The sequence below is a fragment of the Sparus aurata genome, chromosome 13 (genome assembly GCF_900880675.1).
Source record: "Sparus aurata chromosome 13, fSpaAur1.1, whole genome shotgun sequence".
NCBI lineage: Eukaryota > Metazoa > Chordata > Actinopteri > Spariformes > Sparidae > Sparus > Sparus aurata.
The window spans coordinates 26,832,539-26,846,914 of NC_044199.1; the positions used below are offsets into that span (position 1 = coordinate 26,832,539).

Sequence of the window (14,376 nt, forward strand, 5' to 3'; positions counted from 1 at the left end):
ATTTAAATACACATACACACAGTGGTCTTACATTCTAACAATTACCATTACTCCAAACTTGAATCTTGACTCTGATTTTAATACTGACACTCTTACTCCTGAGCGATCTTAAAAATCCTAAACTATGGTCAGGTAAAGAGGAAAGTGAAACACTGTCATTAAAAGTGTATGAAGTCTTTGTCCTCTCCATTATGTTAGAGCTAATTTTGTATCTGATCTTGACAAAAAACCCAATTCCTTTTGCTGACCTGCAGAAAAGTATAAAACCATGATGACATCACCTATTGGTTTGTGGACTGCCCATTCCCCTCTGAACAGGAGAAGCCACTTGGATGAGAGAAACTCACAGTTTCACTCATCTAAGTCCAGTTGCTTACAATATAGCACTTAGACTTGCAAGGACCTTGAAGCCTGAGAATCTTCATCAACAGTGGGATCCAATATAACTCCACAGTGGAGTCACTGGTTTGTGGACTACCATTTTGGCACTATGGCCGGCACCATCTCCTGAATGGATCTGACTGAGAAGTTGAAGACACGCTGTGGTACGGACTTGTCAATAAAAGGGAGCTACACCCTACAGCATACCCTGTGTCTATTTTACTGTAAATATAAACATCTTGCTGTAATGAATAAGACTTGAAACTAGTCACTGAGACCATAAAATCATGAGGAAACCATTTATGGAGGTAATAAATCAAGTTAAAAGTAGGGCCAGTTTTTTCACAAGTTAACGTACAATTGGACTTTGCAACCGAAGGGGAATAAGGCACTAAAGGCATTGTATTTTTAGGGAGGTCAGAACTGGAACTGTTCCAAGATCTACAAAACAAACTGACAGAGACAGATCCAGAAGAATAACAGTCAGGGAGCACTGTAAGCATAGACTAACAACTGCAATATAGCAGGTGGCAGTAAGCTGTTTCCTGATCTTCAGTAGTAGCTCTGTTGTTTTATTGCACTCATCATTAGCACAGCAGCTCTCTCTGCTGTAAATAACATCCATTTAGCTGGTGTCCATCACGCACTGAGAGTCCCTTTTTCCTCCCCACATAAAAAAGAAGCCTTTTCACTCCGCTAATTCCCTCTGACAATAGCAGCCAAATAATTTCTCTGCAGGCTCAGGGTCTACCAAAAGTGATAGTGAAGTCATTTTGGCCAGGGAAAATGAGCACATTAGAGAGTAATGCCCTGCTCAGGGAGAAAATGTTATTGGTATCAACAGTATAAAAGCCTGTTAAAATAATGCTTATGAGGATGAGCGAATAGCATTGAGGGAGAGAGGAGGTTTTTCTACAGAAACAGAAAGCCAGAAAAATAAAGCAATCTGGCAGGAAGGTAGGTGGAGGCAGTCAACAGAACATAAACACCACATTCATCTATTGATCCCTCACTAGGTCTTGGCTGTAGTCCTGTTAAAAATAATAATACTAATAAAAAAAAAAACAAAGTTGCATAATGTTGCTTAAAAAAATCAAATCTAATGAATGATTCAAGCTAATGCGGACAGGTTTACTTTTAGACCTAAACCACTTTATAAGCTGTTTAAAAAAAGAAAGATTGGACAAAAAAACAAACAAACAAACAAATACACTATTATAATATGATTAAAATAAACAAGTTATTGAGATCTGAAAATGTTTTGTCTATGACCAATCTTTGTTTCCCTTTTAAGATAAAGCACAGTCTAGCTACCCAACCCCTAAAACATTTTATTCCAGAGAACAGAAACAAATCAGTGAGTGCAATCCCTGCAAATATCAGAAAGTTGTTTTAAGTTTTAGTCAGTTTTAAACAAAAAATGGCTGATGTTGATATTAGGTTCTGATAATGCCTCAAACTTAATTTGCACTGGTCTGGTGTTGGTTAGTGTTATTTAGTAGTACTAGCTAGTGTGGAAATGGCATTTTTTGTATTGTTATAGATGGAAGAAGCATTATGCTTCCATTGTACACTGTCCCTGTTTAAAATAAACCAATAAAAGAATGAGGGACAATTAAATAGGCTGTTGCTGCACAGTATTTTTTTTGCTCTTGGTCTCTTATCACCAACCCAACCTCACCTTGAGGAATCATCGGTTGTAATTTTAAAATAAGACATGCTTCTGCGGGCTGCAAGCAGGGAGGTCATGGGCCCAAATCGCGGAAACCAAACCCCACAAAGACATTTTTGAAGTGCCAAATCAAAAATGTGAACTATTTCAAATATTAAATAATATAATATAATATAAATAAACAGTTTTCTGTAAATGCGAATGTGACCTGCTATCACTGTCACTGTTTCAAGATCTTCCACACTGCTGGGATATAACTCTGGCAGAAAATCACTCAATCCCTCCATTATACTCTAATTTAATGATTTTGGCCTGAAAGTAATCAGAACCAGTCTTCCATATCCACCATTTAAAATCTGTTTGTTAATGCAGAATGTAATAATCTCCTCTTGTAGTCATTAAAACAACCAAACAATACACAGAAAGAGAAACAACACTGAGGACATGACCTCAGTGTCCTCTGTGAGAGCGAAAATAGCACTTCATTAAAAAAATCTGAAGAAGCTGCTTTGGTGTGGGTGTGTTGCTACAGGCGCTGTTGAGACGATGAAATATAATCCAGTTTGGGTAGTGCTAATAATGAGTTTACAGGCTTATCGGAGGCCAAAACAGTTTGCCTACAGTTTTTTCCCCATTATGTTAGTCTTAATGCAGCCTCAGGATGCAGTAGTCGTGGATTCAGGTTCAGGTGCAGTCAAGTGAACAAAGCGACATGATTTTGCTCTTGGCAGTAACCGCGGTACAGTCGGAAACCAAGAGGGATTATACTGCATCTGTGTTAAAAGACAGCCCTAATTTCAAAATCAACCTGCATACCTTGGATTACGCTAATGAACTCACTCTTTAGTATGCTACTGGTGTTAGCAATGAGCTCCAGTGCTAACAACTTGCAAAATCATCTGCCTGCATATAAATGATTCTGGTATGTTTTTGTTCACGGGACAATATCTCCAAATCACTCCAGTGTATAGTGTTAAACACTGTGAAAGACACTGTGATATTTTGTTCAGTCTATAAAAAGTGAATATGGGATTAAACTTGAAAGACACAAGAGTCAGTTTTCATACCTAAAAGTCCAACACCCAATATTGAAAGAATTTGAAAAGTAAAGGGAAGCAAAGAAAAGCAGATACAGAGATTCGGGTACAAAGAGAGATAGCAAAATGCTGGAGGGTCGGTGTTAGACCTGCGTACCATAGACGTAGAGAATGTAGTCATCAAAGGACTCCCCCACTGCGTTGGAGGCCATACAGCGGTAGGTCCCGTTGTAGGACTTGTTTAGGTTTTCAATGTAAAGATCGGCGCCGGTGATGACGGCGTGGGATGGCACATCGTCATCCACCTTCACCCAGCTCACCCGCTGTGGCCTGAAAGAAAGACACAGGAGCACCAGTGAGATCTCATGGATAAGAAACATTCACAGTCTACAGCACTTTAAGTGGCCCCTAAGAGCTGCAATGTTTATTACACCCCAAAGTACAACATTGTAGAATGACTTTGCCCAAACTGACATGGTGGCCACATGTGGATGTGTCCATGGGCTGGACAGAACCTTGCATGACAGCTAGCTGCTATGTCTGTGTAAGGGTGTATGTGAATTAGAGGCAACAGTGATGACATTCACATGCACAAAATATCCTGGTTTCGTCTGTATCCCGAAAAAGACAATTTTCCTACTTAGCAGTGTTCATGGTTAATGGAATTTAATCTTTGATCGGATAACTCCATCAAACATGAGATGGAAGTGGTAGGGCTGGAGCCACTTTTGTGGACTTGTTTGGCTTTCATTTTTTCAAACACCTTCTTGAACAAGGTTGATGATGCGATCATCACGCATACCTCAAATCCTTTTGATATCCAAGTCCTCCTAATGTTTAAAAGTAGGTGTGTTTCTCCTTCTGACCAACAATGTGGGCTTTTCTTTTTGGGCATTTGTCTCTACTCCAGTCTTAAAACTATTGGCCAATTAAACTGTCTACAGTGAGTCCAAGCAACTCACAGATCTGATAGGCCAGAAGTCATGTGGCGCAAACTAATGTAAAAATCCCAACTGAAACACATGCTTTAAAGGTGGTGTATACATTTCTATAGAATGCTCCTAACACCAGGGAAAAGATCAGCATATCTCAGGTGTCTTAATGAGCAGGAAAAAAGACAAAGACAGGAAGTGAAAAGCAAAATGTGACATATGAGGATCAAATTTACAAAAAAAACAGGAAATGACTGAACTGAAAACCCAAAACATGACGTTATTGGTCGTTCATAAACCACAAATTAGCAACTTTTAAAGTGCCCCGCATCTTCAGCCCAGTCATGTGCAACAATCACGCAATGGCTTTTCATCCCCCATCCCTTTACCCACAGGGACCCGCAACCCAATTTGAAAACCACTGCTATTAAATCTGTGAACATCCATAACAAATTTTGACTCACAATTATCTTGCGTATGACATTGATTATTTAAATTTCAAGGACTTCTTTCCAGTGCTTTTTGTAGAGCAATGACGATGTCTAGAGATTGAACTCTGAGCTAAATTAATTTCATTATGCTGTGAAATTCAGCTTGTAGTGGTTCTTAACTGTCTTCGAATGAGAAATAAGTAATCCATCACAATCACATCACATCGATACCTTACCTGATCTCTGATAACTGTTGTTGTGTGTGTTGGTGGAGTTTTAAAGCCCTCTTATGCCCCACCCACTTGAGCCAGCAGTGTTTGAGTCACCGCTGTTTGTTTCTTTGTTCACTTTAATATCAAAAGTTTTGCAAGTTACAGTCTGTTCCTCTTTCTGCACTGTAAAAAAATATTAGTATAAACTTTATCTTCAAAAATAATTGCAGTAAATGCCTAATATAGTAATTATTATACATCAGAATAAATGGAAATCACATATATAGATTGTGTCTGCTATAATTAGTGATTACACTGTGAAAATACAGTATTTTGATGCAAAATGTAATTATTATACTGTAATAAGCATCTGTGGTCATTTTACATATACACATTTACAGTAATATCACAACAATGCACTGTTTTTTTTAATGTTAACCCAACCTTAAAGCTTTTTAATAGCCTCTTAGCAAGTGTACCTTCTTGGAACACTTGTAGGCCTGTTCTTAGGCTGTTAGCATGTTAGCCTGGTAGGATGCTGTTAGCCTTTCGCTATGTTAGCATGTATAACTTGCACCACTACAATAATATTTTATGCTCAATTACTGTATGGCTGAATTACATTTTCAATGTAAGACACCATTTCTACTACATTATAAACGTTCCCTTCAGAATGCCACAATGCATTGCAAAGGCATAATAAAAGTAGTTAACTGCTGTTTGTTAACAGTGTATTTTAATGCAAGGTTTTGATGTCACTGAGATGTCAGATCATCCTTCAAGCGCAAATAATAGTTGTTAAGCACTATTTGAAAATACCTTTTAAAATTGCTTCATTTTGTATATTTTTGTTGTATATATTTCTTTTTACATTGTTGGCATTCTGTGGACAGCAAAGGAAGAATTTCATTGTACAGCGAAACATGTTTCCTTACTGTGCATATGACATCAAACACTTTGAACCTTAAATCTTTACAGGGGTACACAGTTTTGGAGAAGAAATTCAAACTGAAAAATGAGAATATAAATTAGGTAATAGTACTACCTCAAAAGATTTATTTCTGCAACTGGAATGAACAAGTTGTTCTGAGAGGAAAACAAGGTGAAGCTGGAACGATGGCAGGGTTCTCCGAATATCAACAAAGTAAAATTGTATGAAATTGTGTTTGAACAGATTGTGTATTAAATCGTGAACATTAAGAGGCTTTGTTTATTTAGTTTGTTTAGGCATGATGAATCAGTGAAGAGAATGATCGTTCGCTTTTGATTAGAATTTATTCCCTCATCATGCACCTTAAATGACATATAATCCCTGATAAAAGGAGATTAGAGAGTCCACTACATGACAAGACTTGAGAACATTTCTTACATTTGTCAACAGTTATCCAGAGATTGCAGTCTGTCCCCGAGCTGAATAAATTTACCTCCTTTTTTTTTAGAATTAATTTTCTAGCAACTGTTTACTAGAGAAGAGGCCTAATCAAAGAGAGCCAGGACATGAAAAACAAGACATATTAAAATGACATTCCTCCCTTTGTGTACAGCTAAAAGCAAACAATAACTAGCTTTGTCTTCAAATTGCAGGCTTTCCACCCTCGTACACTTCTGAGTGTTGCTGTGTAGGTGGGTCCCTACCAAGCGTCTGTATTTGTTCTCTTTTCTACCTTGACTGAGGTTTATAGTGGGGTGACAGATTCCATTTTTATGACAATGAGCTCAGAGCACTCAGAGCCACCGAGGGTGAAGAGAAAAGAAAAAGACAAAACACCTCTATTTTGCCGCTGCAACTTCCAATGGCCACTGCCAGCTACTGTTATTTCCCCTGAGCGTGTGCTGATGGTCTCTCTTGTTGCATTTTGTTGTGGTGTTTTAACTTGTTTCCCTCCATTTGAAAACATCTGGTGTGGAGGGAGCAGGCAAATGGCAAAACAGGGAGAAAAAAAGATGAGGCGAAAAATCCAGGAAAAGGAAATATGAAAAAGCAGTTGGTGTTCAATAGCAAAAAACAAACAAAACAAAACCACAAGCGCATTTATTGGTTGTGGTGGACAGATTGAAACAGAGAGTGCCGTTTCTATTACACAGCGCACTCTACGTGAAATTAAATGTAAATAAATAATAAACATATAAGTCTTTTCCTAAGACAGACGTGACCTGGAAAGTTCAGTTTCTATAGGTGGATGGGATGTTGTGAGAGGGAGAAAAGTGCATCCAGAGACGGAAGATAGACAGAGATAGACGAAAGAGGTAAGATGGGGCTGCAAGGAGAGAGGAAGGGCAGGCGTGTTGAATACAAATGGCTGCCTGCAGCCACGGCCCCCTGTGCTATCTGCTGGTAATGACTGCACAACTCTCAACAGCTCTAATGAAAATGACTTCCAATTCCCGGCTCACTGTATTGATTGTGTTTTCATCTTTATAAAATGAATACGGGTAGTGAGCTTGTCTCTATGCCAAGTATGAAAACTGCGGGGGGCTGGTGGGGAGAGGCAGTCTGAAGTGCACAGTATTTGCTTCTGTGTGTGTGTGTGTGTGTTCTTGTACTTCTACCCTTCACAGAATCACACAGAGTTTCAGACCCTCAGGATGAGAATATTTCTTGCAAAGTGAGGATTATGTGATTGATGCTAGCTTTTGATTCAGTGGTTAGGGTTAGATTTAAGATTAAGCTTAAATTTGGGTTGACTTTAAGGGCAAGTTTTGCTAACCCATATTTTCCCTGCACCTGCAAAGCACCTGAACTGTTAATGTAAGGCCTGTACTCCCCCCTAAATGAAATGACTCGCTGCAGAGGCAAATGCTAGGGGTGCTCGCACTGAGAGGGCGCGCAACAGTTCAGGTAAATAAATTAAATATGAAGATAAGTACAAAATAACACAGTGATCCATGTGGATTCTTCAGGCAAAGGCATGACCCACATTGTCGCCTCATTATGTTCACTTGCGTTGTTGTTGGCGGGAGCAGACAATAATAGGCTGTTCAGACCTGGCAATTATTATCCCGAGTGATCCGATCACAGGCGGACAGCTCTAAATACAGGCATGAACGGCTCCGAGAAGCATTGAGAATGGATTTGAGATCCGATCGCTTGGAGCACATTCGTGTTCTTGGACGCGTGTGGCCACATTCTTGTAGCAGTGTGTAAGCACATGTGTCCTGAGCCACACTGAGGGAGCGCCTGCTCATATGATGTCCTCTACGAATCACCATGAATAAGTAACAACATTAGGCAGAATGGATAACATGTGTTTTATTAAAATTATCTAAATGCGGTTCACTGTAGCATAAATTAAATGGTTAGGCTCTCTTAACCTGCCAGCATGAGCAGCAGATATTTTAACAAACCCTTGAACTAACCGCAATATCCCTTAGCAAATTGCATGAGGAAAAACTATTAATGCTAACTAAATCCAAGTAGTTTTCTTGTTTATTCAGCATTACATTTAAGACAACACATTTTTTCTTTCCTTGTAAAAAGTGGCGTTGGTCACAGCATAGCTGTACGACCATATATCTGTCTAAAGTGTGTCTTGCCTGCCATCATTCTCTTTGGTTAGAAGCTTCATTGTCGTCTTTGTCCATTTGTTTCAATGACATACTTGTAATTTGCATATAGAGCGGGGAACTGAGCTCCAATTACAAGTGGTCACTAAAGATTCATTGAGAAGCATGTTAATGCAAGGAGTACAATGATGGAAGCTTGTACCAAATGTGAACAGCCTAAAAAGCCTCTCCAAAGCTAAATACATTTCAATTACAGTTCAAATAATAACCTTCAATCATGAATCACAACAATATAATATATTGGCATTATTATATAATATATATAATAATGCCAATAATTCCCTTGGAAGAATCCTTTCACCAAAAGTTTTGTTTAAAACACCTTCAAATTCCATAGACTTGGAATCTAGTTCTGAAAAGCTCTTTCACAAAGGACAGCAGCTGTATTCAACTCTGTGCCATTGGAATCCATTGCACACAACAATAGATCTCAAAAGCAACACAGTATCAAGGCCAAAGAGACCACAATGTACATAAAAACTTCAACTTCAAACCACGAGTGGGGCACAATCTTCTTCTCTTCTGTCTGATAAAAATGCTCAGAATGATCCAGAACATCACATTTGTTGCTCTTGCTCTAACATGAGTCGAGAGCAATAGAAAATCACTGTGCTGAGGACAAATAGAAGCTGCACAATTAGCTATAGTTTGGCAACTGTATGCTGTAGGAAGGGTTTGAAACGTTTCAGGGGATGCTGGATATTGCCCTGAGGCTCTCAATAAAACATGTTTGCCATAAACATCCTTTGCACGTGTTGCGAATCCAAGTTTACTACAGCTCACTTTCACTGACAAGAGCACAACTTTAACTCTTCAGAGCCTACAGATGGATGCTTCGTGTTTTTTAATGGAGCCAGACTCCCTACTGCAACACCACATCTTTGAGTTGGTCACATTACTGTTTCTGATGTAATATTCATAACTACAGCTCCATCTGATGATTATTTTGTACTGTTTAAATTTGAACTGCCTTGTCGGCAAACTAAAATAATTGATACTAACAGAACTAGCAGTATTGATGTTTGGATAGTTCGGCTGGTCTCTTGCCTGAAGCCTGAAGCTCTCACTCCTTTATTTATCCCCAAGTACCCTAATGGCTTAATTTGCACTCCATTACACCTCATATTGCAAAAACATGTTGTCTAAACACATCAATGCCTTGGTTTACAGATGATACATGTGGAAAAATAGCCTAATAGCCTGTAACTTCATTTTTGACATTGTAGAATGACTTGGAGCCCGTTCTCTCTGCTTAACTCTATTCACCACAAACAATCTTTTTGCCTTAATCTCAAACTGGACTTTATCTGTGCGTCTTTGAGTCCATAACCGTACTCTCTCATTCTCACACAGTTTCCCTTGATACTTTAAAGAAATTTGCACTCATCACCAAAAAAAAACACCCCGACGATTCAATACACTTCCCTGCTCGATATTAGGACCCACTCGACTCACTGTCATTAATGCCCTTCTCTGCTCTGTTCCCCACCTTTAAAGGAGGGGTAATTAAACACCTGCTCAAAATATCACACAGTAATTCTGATGTGTTTCATGATCACAGGCCAGTTTCAAATGTCCCGTTTGAAATTCCTGAAAAAGAAAATAGCAGCCATTCAATTAAGTGTTAATGTATCAAGTGATGGTCATTAAGACATTTCTGGCCTCGGGTTTGTCTGCAATATTAAGACTTGCATAGTCACAGCTTTGTCTGAGCCACATGTACTTCCTCCCAACCCTCTTATCACCAGCTTTACTCCCACTCTTTATTAGAAGAGATCTCTGTTCCCAGTCAAGAGACTGCTTCTAGAGCCAATGTTTGGTACAAACATGTCTCATTACCTCTCATGTACCAGCTTCTTCGCCCACATTGACGTTTCACTTGTACAGCCAACTTTCAGTCTTGCCCATCACACTTCACCCCTCACCCCAATCTTTTGGTTTGCAGGCTGTGAGCTCAAGAGATACAGATTCTGAGTGACTTTTTCTGGCTACGGCTGGGCAGTTAACGGGTATAAACTCACCATGTCGGACTCAGATATTAGAACCACTCCTCGACCTGGCTTCATAAGAAGCCCTAGTGTCTGTATTCTGGGCAGGATTCCGCTCTTTCTGAACTATAAGTAATAAATATTACCATGAACTGAATTTGTGAGGTTTCAACTAAGAAATGGTGAACTGTATTTAGAAGAGGACTGAGGACAGATCCCTGAAGTACTACAGAGATTATTACAGATGACTTGGATGTTATAATCGCAGCACAGATTTAGTTTTTTGTTTTTTATTTTTGCCTTTAAAATAAGAGAAAAACAGGTCAGGACGAGTTCCAATGGTTAAGAAAAACTGAAATAATCTACAGTATTAAAATCCCAGAGACCAGGAAGGGCTAGTTTCTGAGCTCCTCCCTGGTCCAGATCATACTTTACTTTGACAAGGTATATTTTGTGCAAGGAACCACAGAGAAATTTTACCCAATCGTTTTGTTAATACTTGACAAGAATTGTCATTTTGATATAGATCCGTTTTAAGGAATAAAGATTGGTAAAAAGGTGTAAAGACGGCCTGAAACAACATAAAGGAACCAGATCGGAGGTTAAGAATGGATTCAATCAAAAGGAAAACTTTACTCAGAAATGTAGTCGTCCCCTCCCTACACTGTATCTTGGTCTTAGTAGAAGAGAGGAATGGTTGTATTGAGCAGCCAGACTGGTAAGATGTGCCATCTTCCAGACAGTCATGGTCACATTCTGTTCCTCCGGCATCTAACCTTCACTGTATCTCACACGAGAGACGCGTTGGCTCTGTGATGGGCCAAACTCCATATTCTCCCATCAATTCACTTACGTAGGCAAGTTTCCCCAGAGTCTTCTGTAGCAGGGTTGAATAAGCACAGGGAAGTATCCTTCAGAACTAGCATGGCATTACACTGTGTTACAACATCTACTGTTGAACATGTTCTCCTCGGGCGTGCTTCATTAAATACTTCAATGTATGGCATCACATCTCCTGAATCTCCATTCTCAACTGGGTTGGTAAGATGGACAAAAAAATCATCAACCATCAATTATACAAAAAAGATTCGGTAGATATGTGTTCAGCCGTAGTATAACCATGGGCAGTATTAACATTTTTATAGGTGCCTGAATGAAATAAGATATGCTTAGAGCTGGGTGATTTTACTCAGTTTAATATTATAATTTTCCTGTTGAGGAAAAAAAAGAATAAGATGTTCTTACGGCTGTCAAGAGAATGATTTAGCGCAAACATTATGAGGAATGTCATCGGTACAGTCCATGACAGAGTAGAAACCTTTAAAATGTTCACAAATCTCTTCAAAAACACACCCTTTAACTATAGGCTTTTATTTCTGCCTCTGAGGGTGTCAAAACAAACAGTGAGCTTCTGCTTTCCTGCATTCTCTTTCGTTTCAGGATCTATCATTACCTAGTCACCACCGAGGAATGTACATATCTATAAATGATGTGATAGTCTGAACTAAATGTACTAATTTAAATGCCCAGTAACCTGGCATTCAGTGCATTGCTCAAGCACACACGTACACATGGGGAGCCAGTAATTGAACGAACCCCCTCCGAGCCACACCTACGCTCAGTATGATATGTTCTTTTATATGTTATTCAACATTTGACATTTGTATTAAGACAGTTCCATGGACCACTGCCACAAGACACTCACATGGACACTGTAAGAAATGAAGTCAAGGTGTTTGGATGAACACATAAATGCACTTTCTCCACCCATGGCATAATTTTAATTGGTTAAAATGTGTTTGTGTGTGTGTGTGTGTGTGTGTGTGTGTGTGTGTGTCTTTCTTACTGGGGTTTGCCTTTGGCCTTGCACGTCAGTTCCAGGTTCTCTCCTTCCCTGGTCAGACCCTGAGGAAATTCTACCACGATCTTCACCTCTGGTTTGTCTGGAAGGAAAAAACGAGAAAGAGACAGAGAATTGAAGGATGGGACAACATAACAGACAAGGCATTATCTATCTTTATTCGACATCTACCTGTATATATAATGTTCTTTCTAATTGATTTTACTATTTGCATTCGAGTTGCTTGAAGCAGACATAAACATGGAAGTAGATTTTTTTATTTATTTCGAGATTAATCTACCGAGCATTCCATTAAATGGCTCTGCGGCAAGACGATTTAGCGAATTTGTCACATTTTTGGGTTCTCAAGTTGCCTCGGAGGAGTGTGAGGAATTATATTCACTATAACTGCAATATTTCTGTTCAGTGGCACTGCTTCAAATTGTCAAACTTTCTGAATATGCCTTGACACATTTTCAGAGGTGCATTGCAAAGTGTAAAGACTCTAAGCCACATGAGTAACAATAAGCACTGTTGTTCAGATCAAGTACCCAATTCGCATAAAGTGTTACCAGTGACTTCCAACGATTTCTGCATTCAATAAACCGCTGTTGCATCCCCACATCTTAAAACAACAAAGGTTTTTTTACTTACAAAAGACTTCTACTAAGATATGCTTCAGCCGACTTTCAAAAAGAACACAACTTAAACAATAACTCTGCCGCATACGTTCTATAATTTGCAGTCAAAAAACTGTTCCACTCCCCCGTCTCACCAGGTGACATTTCCTCCAGGTCATTAATCACTGATTAAATAAACATATAAACATTCATGCAGAAGGGAGCAAGTCATAGATGGTAAAAAACATTTACCATTAATATTTAAGCATGGCATATTTAAAACAGCATGTATGTTTAACACTTAACTTTCTTTTTCCAAAGTTTTCACCATGAGCATAGCTCTACTCTGCCATGCAATAAGCTCACTGTTCTTGAGTAATTAGGCTGAAAACACCTTAAGTTCACATGAATATTCATGTAACAATTTAATAAACACATAAGGTTAAGTCTGCATAATTTAATTGACTCAGTAATTTAATTAATTCACATTGACTAATTTGATAAAAACAAAACTTTGCATTCATGTGGCATTATACTTTTAACTTGAGTAGTAAAATTTGATTCAACATTTAAACATAATTAAAATACTTAGATTCAGTGTTTAGGCAAATTGTTTTGTGTGTGAATTTATCAGGTAATCAGGTATTGTTAAAGAATTAACAATAGGAATGAACTTGTTTGGTGAATAACATGCTCTTTGTTCTTCAGCTTCCATTAGTTCATTATTTCCTTTTAGTAGGATGAACATAAATGTTTCAAAGTTGTGAGTAAAAGCAGGACTTTTGTTTCGGTCTTACTTTCAGTCCGCAGCAACACCGAATTGAATCCCTAACCCAGATGACAGATTGAATAAAACATTACATTTCTGTCCAGAATAAAGTATCATCTCTCACACCAAGATGAGAAAAGGCTTTGATAACACCAGCCACATTCAACGGAATGGGAACAATAGAAACTCCACGGTTGCAAAGAATGGCGCAGCAGCAACTGTCAAAGCACCCCACTGATTTGTCAAAACAACATTGTTACGTTTTCTTCCCCCACCGCCTCAACTCTTCAGCAGTGTCCTCTGTTTTCTCTATAGCAGCTTTATCAGGTAGCATCTTTGAACACACTCAGGGCTACTAGTGGCACCCGCACTGCACCACACATTTATTATTCCCCAAAGCTTTGGCTTGTATTTTTGGTATTAGGTTAATTTAAAATTGCATCAATATTATACCCAGGGTAGAGCCGACGCCACCGAGGAGCGATTTGATGTAATGGAAGAGCACGTCGAGGTTAAGGCAGTTGTGGAAAGGAAAACTCCTAATCAAGCTAAATACAACCCAGGCGAAGTTAAGTTTGTGTAGCACAAATATATTTATGTTATATATTATGTTGTGTTGGGTCCTTACATTATCCTTTAGAACCCATGAGAAAATACAGTAGCCCCTTTGTAATTTCAGTGCATGTCTTCTGGTTGCCTGAGAGAGTCAAGACTAAATGTTAACACAACTTTTAAACGTTATCTCATCTGTGACCATTTTTGCCTGTGTCAGGTAGATACATTTTAACTGGCCATGATGATCGTCTGACAATGAAGACAACAGATTCAACACTAACGTCTTAAAACAACATATGAAGAAAAATCGCCTTACCACAGAATCGAAAAACCAGTAGCTGACCTAAAAAACGCCTTTTCTCTGATTAGAAAGTT

At 38.8% G+C, this 14,376-nt stretch overlaps 1 protein-coding gene across 4 annotated transcripts in view; it reads right to left on the reverse strand.

Annotated features, from left to right (window-relative positions):
- Positions 1–14,376, reverse strand: part of cadm1a (cell adhesion molecule 1a) — a 442,188-nt gene that overhangs the window by 57,264 nt on the left and 370,548 nt on the right. For all 4 annotated transcript variants that reach the window (XM_030437926.1, XM_030437924.1, XM_030437923.1 and 1 more), the window contains exons 7-8: positions 12,064–12,160; positions 3,248–3,420 (exon numbers count right to left, since the gene is read on the reverse strand). In XM_030437926.1, the coding sequence (XP_030293786.1) occupies positions 3,248–3,420; positions 12,064–12,160 (270 nt within the window). The remainder of the gene's footprint in view (positions 1–3,247; positions 3,421–12,063; positions 12,161–14,376) is intronic.